This window comes from Stigmatopora nigra, chromosome 4 (assembly GCF_051989575.1).
Source record: "Stigmatopora nigra isolate UIUO_SnigA chromosome 4, RoL_Snig_1.1, whole genome shotgun sequence".
Taxonomy (NCBI): domain Eukaryota; kingdom Metazoa; phylum Chordata; class Actinopteri; order Syngnathiformes; family Syngnathidae; genus Stigmatopora; species Stigmatopora nigra.
Genome location: NC_135511.1, coordinates 15700000 through 15712252, shown reverse-complemented (window position 1 = coordinate 15712252; position 12253 = coordinate 15700000). Strand labels below are relative to the sequence as shown.

At 36.0% G+C, this 12253-nt stretch overlaps 1 protein-coding gene across 1 annotated transcript in view; it reads left to right on the top strand.

Moving 5' to 3' along the window:
* Positions 1-5062: 5062 nt before the first annotated feature.
* dock5 (dedicator of cytokinesis 5) overlaps positions 5063-12253 on the top strand; it is a 29191-nt gene continuing 22000 nt past the window's right edge. The window contains exons 1-7 of the mRNA XM_077715509.1: positions 5063-5361; positions 9420-9503; positions 10376-10416; positions 11328-11383; positions 11611-11707; positions 11848-11996; positions 12113-12248. Of these exons, the coding sequence (XP_077571635.1) occupies positions 5295-5361; positions 9420-9503; positions 10376-10416; positions 11328-11383; positions 11611-11707; positions 11848-11996; positions 12113-12248 (630 nt within the window). The 5' untranslated portion in view covers positions 5063-5294. The remainder of the gene's footprint in view (positions 5362-9419; positions 9504-10375; positions 10417-11327; positions 11384-11610; positions 11708-11847; positions 11997-12112; positions 12249-12253) is intronic.

Genomic DNA, 12253 nt, shown 5'->3' with positions numbered 1-12253 from the left:
CTTAACTAATGAAACACTTTTGACTGCAGTCACATACACAATAGAAAAACATGCTAACGCTAACAGGCTAGCGCTGTGAATAAAAAGCATCATTAGTTAAGCTTTTAAGATTTTTTTTATTGGATATACGCATGGTGAGGAAGAAAATAGACTATTATGTCACAATATTTATGGTCAATTCATTTTGAATTGATTTCAAATTGGACATGATTGTGTGACATGGCGTATATGAATGGCTCCATATATTTAATCATGGTTTATTATCATGTAATGTGTCCTATAATACATTCTATGCGCACCAGAGCAATTGTTTTATAGGATTTTCATCCAGCTTGGATTTACGCAATGTCATATTTGAACATTCCCAGTTGAGAGATGATAAAGTGAAACGTTGCATTTAATATTTTTTCACCCCTCGTTTGGAAGCAATAGCCTCAAACTAGCATTTCCCATAATGGCAAATCTGATATGCTCAATGATGTGGATAGCTGTAGTAGAACTTCAGCAAAACCACAGTTGGAAATACAATCTGTAGGCCTGAGCAAATCTAAATGTAGTGTTGCCTTTCAGTCTGATGCGCCCAGTAACATTTGAATTATTAATTAAGGTTATAGTGTGCTGAAATTGCATGACTTTCATATCCTGGAAATGCTATCAAACAACAATGACAGGGCTAAAAATGGTAGCATGTTGTTATTCTGCTTCAGACAACAACAACAACAACAACAACAACAACAACAATAACACCAAAAATGTTGATCAAAAATGTAGATTTCATTGGAGGAAAATGCACTTTGAGCAATTATGCTGTGTACATCCCTAATAATGACATACTGATACAGACAAAAGTGTTCTGGCGACCGTTCGTAATCGTTTGACAACCCTGCTTTGTTTCCATAGAGAAAAGGAACTGGTTGATAAGTGGATTGGCTAACCCTGTCCAGCTCAGAGAATCTGCTAATTCAATTATATAAATAAAGTGGCTTTAGGACATAATATACCGCAACATTAACTGTAATCAACGTTGGTATGGCTTTAACAAGTATGATTTCACGATTTTGTTTTATAAATTGATTAAAAGAACTGGATTAAAAGTACTAAAATTCAGTTTTTTTAATCGATTTTAAAAAATGGTTATTTTATCTTTTTTAAATTAGGAAATTGAATATGCATCTATACTCTTCATTTTAATTTCATCCTAAAACAGAATATCGGCACTCATTATTTACTTTCTCGGGCCACACAAAATGATGTGGCGGGCCAGATTTGGTCCCCGGGCCGCCACTTTGACACATATGCTTTATATGTAGGAGACCAGAAACGATACATCATTAATCAAATTTATTTGAAAAATAATAATAACATGAGTAAGTGGACCAGTGGAACAGAGGTTAGCATGTCGACCTCACAATTCCGAGCTCAATCGATCAAGCGTGAATGGTCGTCTGTCTCCTGGCTGGCTACCAATCAATTCAAAGTGCCTATAGTAGACTGGAATAGGCTCCAGCACCCCGACAACCCTTGCAGTACAGAAAATAGATGACTAATACGAAAAAAAATACCCTACAGATACTTGTTCTGTCTGTAATCAGCCACACTTTGTCCCCTTTCAAAGTCTTCCAAAACAATTACCTGGTCTACAGTTTGTGAATACGTTCTTTTTTTTGCAGTTTTCCAATATTTTTTTCCTTCTCCGCTGAAGAAAAAGTGCCATTGCAGTCACATTGTAGCTGTCATCGACCTATACGCTTCGAAGCGGAACATTACCTGCTGGCATTCAGACAGTGCAATGTAGTGCTAATCTATTGGACTTCCCATGACTAGGGCGCCAGGCGATAAGATTCTGGCTACTGTCAAGGTTTACTTGAAATATAAATAAATGCATCGCTGCTCTGGACTGTTTCCTTCGGGCCACGGTCTGTCTTGGGCCACTGCGCAACGTCCCCTCAGTGCAAAGATGAGCTTTTTTTGAAATGGTTTCTGGCAGTTTGTGTAAAGATTACTCAATTGTGCCAACAGATTGTTACACCAGTTCTCCAGTGGCTCGTCTCGGATGATCTCGTAGGTGAGATGTGGAAGCTGGCGACTTGGATGTAACTGCCAAATTGTCTAAAAAGCCTTTAGAGACAGTTTATGGTAGAGTGATTAAAATTTTCATTTACGATTAATACCTCTGGTGGACATTCCTGTAGTCAGCTCCCTATTCAATGCTGCTATAAATTTTGGTGGCATTGTGCTGTGTGATAAAAGCACATAAAGATATTTTATTGTGGCGTTCTAAGAGTGGCATGATCAGCAGGAATATTTGCTTTTTGTATACAGAAAGTCTTTTAGTTCGGCAATGAGTTTCATTTTATTTACAGGCCATTTTTTAGTCCTGTTAAATTTCCTTTTTTTCATGCTATACATGTTTTAACATTTGTTTTTTTAATTTAGGACCAGTAAGACTTTAAACTGAAGATTTACATTCAAATAAGATGAATTGTGTAGTATTTGCAGCCCAAATGAGGGAGAAAAAACGATTAAAGAAATCAAACAACAAATGAAAATGTCACTTTGAATGAATACACAGTGCCTTAAAAAGGTACTATGGTGAGGTAGTAAAATTGACTTACATTAAAATACAGTTATTTTTTATGTGTGGGCCATTACTGATAATAGAGCTATGAAAAACACTCATGCATTTCATACTAACTGTTCCATACCAGTATGAGCATCCCATAGTGGCTTCTCTGGGCATTTCTTTTTTAAAATTTAATCACTAGTGTTTAATTAAGTTGTGTCACTGATCATATATTTTCTGCAATAGCACAAATGAAGCAGGTGATGGCAATATTGTATTCTTTTTCACTATTTCTTTCTAGCTTCAATGAGCTTTACATTAGAGATTTAAGGGTTGAGAAAAAGTGGATAAGTGCATTTTTATATTCTTTGACAATACATTTTTACTATCTGAAATGTGAACATTGACAGCAACAAATGTAATTCCTTCAACTCACAACATTACCATTAAAATACATGAAAATGTGTGTCTATATTAGTAATTTCCCCACTTTTAATGTACAAAAAGCTATTTTGACAACATTATTACGCTATAGCTAATGTCTATCAATGGGAGGTTGCATTCAGAGGAGTATAATGAAAAAATAATAATTAATATCTAAGTAGTTTTTAATATTTAAGTACTGTTTAATATCCAAGTACTGTTTAATATCTAAGTACTGTTTAATTTCTAAGTACTGTTTAATATCTAAGTACTGTTTAATATCTAAATACTGTTTAATATCCAAGTACTGTTTAATATCTAAGTACTGTTTAATTTTTAAGTACTGTTTAATATCTAAGTACCATTTAATATCTAAGTACCGTTTAATATCTAAGTACTGTTTAATATCTGAGTACTGTTTAATATCGGAGTACTGTTTAATATCTAAGTACTGTTTAATATCTAAGTACTGTTGAATATCTAAGTACCATTTAATATCTAAGTACTGTTTAATATCCAAGTAATGTTTAATATCTAAGTACTGTTTAATTTCTAAGTACTGTTTAATATCTAAGTACTGTTTAATATATAAGTACTGTTTAATATCCAAGTACTGTTTAATATCTAAGTACTGTTTAATATCCAAGTACTGTTTAATATCTAAGTACTGTTTAATATCCAAGTACTGTTTAATATCTAAGTACGGTTTAATATCTAAGTACCGTTAATATCTTAACCATTCCATATTCCCATAACCAATAACCAGACGCACCCATCAAAAAGAGCCATACATGGCAAGCCTTTCTAATTGCATTGGCTGTAATTGGTTGTTTTTAAAACAGACAGATCGTTCGATAAGCGTGTAAAAGAAGCACTCTGTCAGGAAGAACAAAAAACACACTGGATAACTAAACCATTTGGCAGCGGAAATTCACACAAATCTGCACACAAGCAAACAAAGAGGGTAAGTGGGCAACCAGCTCTCTGCCAACAGCTGTAAATTACTTCAATGAACATGTAAAGGACTGTTGAATATGTCTTGTAATATAAAGGCATCAATGTGAGACATCAATAAGCAGATGGTTTCATAATAAGAAAGTTTAATAGAATTATTTTCGCCGTGCTCATGTTTTTTTTGCGATGTAACTATCTTTACAGTTATATCAGGTCATTGTACCCCGCAAAACTTTATGTGTTTGCATTATGAGTGTTTGAAATTGGAAAGAATAATCATTTAATGACTAGACTGATCGTTAAATTTCGGTTAATAGCGTGACACAGAAAAAATAAACCAATGACATCCCAGGAAGCATAAGGGCAATAGAATAGCTGGGATGTCATTTTCATTAACTTAACAGTGGTTGTGATTTGCTGTGCGGCATGATGTGGGGTCGCGGGGGTCACGGTTTCAACGCGGGATGTCCAGACGTCCATTTTTTTCAGATACTAAAGTTCAATTGGCAATGTAGTTTAATTTATATGGGCCAGCATAAACGATTTTGAAGGCTCGTGAAACTGAAAATGAGATGAACATTCCAAAATGTTTATGAAATAATCACCCTAGTGAGGATAAAGTGGTTCAGAAAATGAGATGAAATAATCATGAATCAATAATGATGATAATTTTCAATTAATATACAAATAAATAATATTGTACCGAGCAGTGCAACCAAGAGAAATTAAGTACAATTAAGAAGAGAGAAAAAAAATCTGCTTAACTACTGCATTGAATATTTTTTATTCACAGTATTTACAATTAGGGTGGCCAACCGTCCTTTAAAAAACGGAAGTGTCCCATATTGAGACACAAAATGTAGCTCTTTTTCATAATTTATGTCATAACTCCTATTACACTTTGACAAAATTCACTTAATTAATGTGTCAAAATGACAACGGGACTTTAACGCAGCAATCACGAACACACTCGAGGGCGTTGCGTTCAGGTCCAAGTCCATAACGGAAAACATACTATTTTACTTAAAAGGGTGCGCAGAATGCAGGGCGAGGTGTTTAAAAGGACTGCATGACATGCAGGAAAAAGAGATGAACTCCATTAACTCGTTTATTTATTTATTTGAATTTCATTATGCCATATTTTGTAAGAATGGGTTATATATAAAAGTTTTTGGAGTATTTTCCCAACTCATTGAACCCCTCATTTCTGAGCCTTTTTGCCCTCCCGCAAGACTCGCAGAAGATATTCATGATGGCGGAAATACTCTCGTAGACTTCGGGACGAGCAGGAAAAGTGCACTAGCCTCCCACTTATATCCTTTGTAAATAGTTATTTATTTATTTTGAGAACTCAATGGTTGTCTCTCCCCACAACGCCATGACACGCTGGGTTCCCACAAAGAAAGAGAAGTATGGTGTGGGTAAGTTTTCCAAACAAGCGGTACTCTTGAAGTCGGTCGACGGCTTCCAGAAAAGTAAAATAACGTTTAAAAAGAATAAAGAAAAAGCTTCTATTCTGGTGACTGTGTTGTTGTTTAAAGGTGGTGCATAAAAATAACTCGTTACAAATTCCATGAGTGGACTTAGGAAAGTTTTCTAAGGGGCTTTGGAACGACAGAAAATGGAAAATGTTTGGGATTTGAATGAGCATGCTAACTATTCTTTCACACAATCTCACTGAGACGACATTAAAGTACACGTAAGAATTGTATGCTTTTTTGAAAATAGTTCCTGAAGCTCCAAAAGTGTGACCATAAGGTGGCAAAAAGTGAAACTACGGTCGTTTGAGACATGTGGCACCTTAGGATAGACTTTCCGTTTGTTCAACATTTTTATTCACAATATTTGGACTTTAACACACATTGCTTAAAGCTTCGGAAAGGTGTGGCATTGATACCTACGTGTGTGTGCAGACTGCACCCTTAAGGCATAAAAAAGAAGAAAAAAAATCCTGTTAGCATAATTGCAACTCTGCTGCAAAGCATATATTCAAGCTTACCTGAAAATATATTCCATTTTACATGAGTTCTGCAAAACTACAGTACTTTTGACCATTGAAGTTCGACCCAATCTCCTGTCAATTCATGTTTAACTCATTGCCTGCCTTGGAGAGTTTTAGATGTCCAATCTAGTTTGACGTGCTCGGACGTTTTGGTCGCCGGTCAAATGGTGAGAGTTTACTGTTGGAACCAGCTCTCAAAATTATATTCATGAGAGTTTAATATCTAAGAGAGATAGAGAGTTTAATATCTAAAAGAATCTAAGAGAGATAGAGAGTTTAATATCTAAGAGAGATAGAGAGTTTAATATCTAAGAGAGAGAGAGTTTAATATCTAAGAGAGAGAGAGTTTAATATCTAAGAGAGAAAGTTCAATATATAAGAGAGTTAAATATCTAAGTACATTTGACCGGCGACCAAACGTCCGGGCGACCAAACGTCCGGGCGACCAAACGTCCGGGCGACCAAACGTCCGGGCGACCAAACGTCCGGGCGACCAAACGTCCGGGCGACCAAACGTCCGGGCGACCAAACGTCCGGGTGACCAAACGTCCGGGCGACCAAACGTCCGGGCGACCAAACGTCCGGGCGACCAAACGTCCGGGCGACCAAACGTCCGGGCGACCAAACGTCCGGTCGACCAAACGTCCGGTCACGAGTTTGACTGGGAGGAGTGACAGTGCCAAAAAAAAATAGATTGGACATTTATCGCTGTCAATGGCATTGAAAGAGAGCCTTCACTGGCCGTTTGGATGAACTGCACGTCTGTCATTGTCAAAGGCAGGCAAAGATGAGTCAAATATTGGAGGGCTCACTTTTTGGTGAGAGGAGACGTCACTCACCTTGGGTGTAGTGATTGACATTGAGGAATTTCCATCTTAATCCTTTTACGTGGCAATTGGCGTGACTTTCAAAAGTTAAGTTTGTCTTCAAGACAATGTGCTTGTTCTGCTTTTGAATTAAAATAAGGATAGGAAATGCTTTCATCCTAAAAAGCTATCAGAGCGCCGTCTACTACTATCTTGTTATCGTCTGATTAGTCAGATCATGCTCTATTTTGGGATTCTACATTTTTTGTGGAAAGAAGGTATTGCCTTTGATTTTTATCATATTATTACTAATGTTGGTTGAGGGGAACTATGGCAAATGGAACTCAAACTAATTGAGGAAAGAGAACTAGCTACAGTTTCTTCATTCATTTTCTTATCTCAATTTTCTGAAACACTTTATCCTCACAAGGGTCAAGGGGTTGCTGGAGCCTAGCCCAGTTGACACCCAGCTAGGGGTGAACACTCCATACAGGTGGCGTGACCTGGATTCGAACCCAAGATGGCCGACTACTACTACATTTGTGGACCGTGTGTGAAATGGAAATTAAATACAGAATACATGTTTTTTCAAGTACTTCACAAGCTACATTTAATGGGATTTGCTACAAAGACAAAATATTTCATGTTCAAACTGATAAACCCTTTTTTTCAGTGCACACTAGTGTGTTATTTGCCAGACTTAACATAATCAATACGAATACTGCCCAACTTTTCACAGAATTCTTGTCAAAAGTTTTAGTCCTGTCTAGACTGTTGTTTCCTAGCTAATTTGCTGCGTAAGTCAACCCAATTTGATGTGAGTTATACTCACGATAAAACCTTGCACAAAAACTCGTGCTTCCACCAATCTAGAGAGTCACCTCCCTACTTCTGTTTTCTCTTATTTACTAGTCACTATCCCTGCCAAGAACGAATGAAAAACCGCCAAAGAAGAGATGAATAGTGGGCACTATGGCTATTAGTTTTCAAAGAGAAAAGGATTCTGTCCTCTAGAGCCAGAAAATCAATTATTCAGTTTTGCCATAAGCTGTATTTTTATGGTTCTCATCTAGACACTGTTTAATAGTACAGATCATTAATTTTGTCACTTTAATGAGCTGTCAGACGCCGCTCAAGTCTTTCAACAGTGACATCCTTTAATTGTTGACTAATCTGTAACTGTGATGAATTAAGATGCATTTCAGTGAGTCTGATCTACAGTAATATGAGAAATCATGAAACTTAAACATCTCCCTACCATATTTTCTCGCATATAAGCAGTATTTGTCTAAAAAAAATGACTGAGTCGATGGTATGGCTTATATGCGCACAGTTTAGACTGCACATACAGCGGAAATTGTAAAATTCAACGATTTTAAGGCAGTTTTAAGGGTGGCTAATATGCGAGAAAATACGTAATTGGAACGCTAGACAATCTAAGATACGATACATGTAAAAAAGTGCATCCGTTAACAGTACATGAAACATAAACAGAAAAAAGGACTTAAGTATTAACATACTCATCACTCATCATTAAAGTCAAAAGTATAAAGTACAAATTCAAGTCAAAAGGAATGCATTAAGAAATATTAAAATGTCATTTAAAAAAGATAGAGGGGCTGTAAAACACGAAAAAAATAAGAGTGGACAGAGCTACTGCCACTGGCTTCCACGTAACGGCGCCATCTTGGGGAAAACTAAAAAAAAGGGAAAAATAAATAAAATATATTATTTGGACAAGTTCGGCGGGCCGGATTAAAAGGCCTAACAGGCCGGATTTGGCCCGTGGGCCGTAGTTTGCCCACGCTGATCTAACCGCTAAAAAACAAGTTGTAAAATACTCATTTTTTGGAGTATGTGATTCATCTTTCAGATAAAATTTCAGCATTGGCCTGTTTAGACCGTAAAGTAATCAAATCAGTTATGCCCCTATCGCTTCTGGGGTACAGTCTAACAACGCTGTTGCATTAACCACTGCACAAATCTGATAGTGTTTAGATAAAAGATACAAATCTAGTGTTTTAAGAGCCCAGAAACAGGAGATACAACCACTTTTAGGTGTGTTTTCAGAGTTTTAAACCTCACATTTTTGGGCGGGTGAGAAAACATTGGTTTACATAAGGCATTCAGAGTGTGCCTTGAAATGTAGCCTTCAGCACATGCAAGTCAGGACAGATACCTGCACCTAGTTATGCGCTTGACAGCTTGCATGCTCTTGCATATCCCCCAAGTCATGGCAAATAATCGAGCTAAGCTTTCTTTCTCCTTTAACATCTGCTTAAATGTGCACATATTTGCCTGGGGATGCATTCTCTCTTGAGGGTGACCATTACTTTGTATTAATGGTGGTTTAAAAAGCACAGGGTCACCTTCAGGATAACACATGGGGAAGGAATGATTACAGGAAAGTTTAGGGTTCACAAGTGTGTAGGCCCGCAGTAACACTACCTTTATTGACCAACAGATATAATGAGGCCATAAAGTCAAAGTCTTTAGTGTAGTGGCCTACGCTAGATGCTAGTATATAGGATCTAATTCCAATTATGAAATGGGTACAAGTTTGTTATTAGAGGGGGAAAGGGAGGGAATACATCCGCATATTATGGTGACACGTGCTTGGGTTGGTGAACTTTGACTTATGTTTTTTTTTCTTTTTTTTCTGTCCTTGTAGCAATCTACAATTATGATCCTAATGGAGAGCTGGAGCTGTGTTTACAGGTTGGGGACACTGTGCATATACTGGAGAAATTGGAAGGTGAGTGAGCCTGAATATGTGGCAAAATATACACCTAATTTGAAAAATCTTGAATATTGCGATACTGAAAATATTGAGAAGAAATCGTGTTTAAATATTTGATTCTCAAAAATAAATGTTGGGATAAAGTGAGCTCTCGTGATTGGGATTGTCTTGATTTTTTTATGCTTTCTTATAAATATATAGTATTAATTTTAGGGTTTTTTTTGCATTATACTGCTGGATATTTATTTATATATATATTTTTTTTTTTACATATTATTTATATAAAATAATAATGCATTGTGATAAATTAGATCTCATTGGATTGGTGTCAGGCAAACTATTCCAAATAGATTGGATTTATATATATGGCAGCCATTGATGTAATACTTAAAAATAAATACATAATAATAAAAAATCTGACATTTAAAAAAAAAAAAAAAAATACACAATTCCAAAACTTGAAAAATTATGTCACCGATTTCCAATCAAATCTCTTAATACCAATATATCTATTACCTATTGCAATTTTTTTTCATGTAACAAAATACCTATACATAGTCTGAGCTAATGCTAAATAATGATGAAGTTAAAAGTTTGTCTACCAACTGTCCGGCCACTACGGATGAGCACAAGGAAAAAGGAACTTGATATAAATAAGACAGAAGGGGAATTTTTAAAAGCGTCTCCTATTCAATGGAATTTGACGGAATGTGGGGACCTTTAAAGCTGACTGTCATTAAATATGTGGGGGAGTAATTAAAATGAGTGTGCAGTCTTCCATATTGTCCTCATGAAGCCAAGATGAGAGAGACCGTTATTACTCCCTCAGCCATTGTCTTTTTGTCTCTCTCTTCAGTGTAACATGATTATTTTTGTATTTTTCCAAGGCTGGTATCGGGGATACACACTGCGAGAAAAGTCACATGAGGTATTTGTATTATTCATTAGAACATTTCTTATTTGATATTAATGAAGGCTGTAAAATAAGCTATTTAAAAAAAAAAAACTAAATTCTTGGAAGTTTCAATAATTGATCAAGGGGAGAAGTATGCTACAATTATGTGTGCGGTAAATATAGTAGCGATGGCTCAACTGTGGAAGCAGAAATATTACACCAACATTTAATTTCAGAAATGTAATATGTTAGTCCTTAGAGTATAGACACTCAAATGCTAATTAATGTTTTGATTAAGCTTTTATAATTAATGCAATTAGCATAATATCCATGATCAACAAGACTGACAATTTATTTTGACATTGTTATGCCAAGTAAACATGTAAAAAAAAATTCAATTTGTCTCAAGATGTTGACATTTTAATGCTAACAATAGAATAATTGTCAGTGTGCAGTTTCATGTAGAAAAATAAAATAAAATCATAAATTATCAGTAAAAAATAACACTTAAATCTGAAAGTTCCAGAAACAAAATTGTTTATTAGCCAAACTATGAAATTTAGGCTATTTAGGCTATTTAGGCTATATAGGCTATTTAGGCTATATAGGCTATTTAGGCTATATAGGTTATATAGGCTATTTAGGCTATTTAGGCTATATAGGCTATTTAGGCTATTTAGGCTATATAGGCTATTTAGGCTATTTAGGCTAATCATGATTATTATGCTAATTTTCCAAAACTGGCCTATGTTTTAACATTCTTATTCCAAATTTAAGTAAGCAACAAAGTGTAAACATGGATGAAATTTACAAAACAACAGGAAAAAAAACCTTTAAAAGATAATCACCTACTATTAGCATTGTTTATATGAAATAGCATTATGCTGGCTAGTTTTTGAATTATTTTTGGACTGGTTCATTAAAGTGTTTGATTCTTTCTTTAGGGAATTTTCCCATCTTCTTACATCCACTTAAAGGAGGCATCAGTTGAGGGAATTGGGTAAGGTCACATACCAGTAAACATATCATTTTGTAATAATACACTTTGCATTTATAATGATTTGAACTATAGTTTCAGAAATACATTTCTTGGCTATGAAAAGAAACATTAGTCTAGTATTCGTCATGTATATAAATACTGGTGTCTCTGTTGAAATGATATTATACGTGCTGTGAGCAATGAGCCACTTTTCCAATATCCTATTATTCTGCTTTTGTGGCCTGTAGCCAGCAGGAAATAATTATTCCAGCAGATTTACCACTGGTGCAGGAGCTAGGGGCTACTCTGAGGGAATGGGCGCAGATATGGCACAAGCTGTTTGTGGTAGGTCCAGCATACTTACTTGGTCTCTTTCCACTCATATCTGTGGACTCTTCTAATAAATACTTCAATACTTTTCACACCGGAACGCTCCGTTGCCTTGAAAGTCTTACGTTACAAGTTTATAAATCTGTGTTTGACAGGCGAACAAAGTCTCCCTGTTCCAGAGTGTTCAGCAGATGGCCTACAGCCTTATAGAATATCGATCACAGATAGTGTCAGGAACACTACCCAAGGATGACCTTGTAGAACTAAAAAAGAAAGTCACTGCCAAGGTAGACTACGGAAACCGGTATGAATCATATTGACGTACTACCTCACGATAATTTGGACTCTGACAACACTGTAAAGTTTATACGCTTGAGTCATAGCACCGTGGTTATTTGTTTAACCACTTGTGGTACACAGGATTTTGGGCTTGGATCTGGTCGTGAGAGATGAAGCGGGAAATACACTGGATCCGGATTGTACCAGTACGGTCAGTCTTTTCCGGGCCCATGAGACTGCATCCCGTTGTGTTGATGATAGGATACAAGAGGAGAAGGTAGG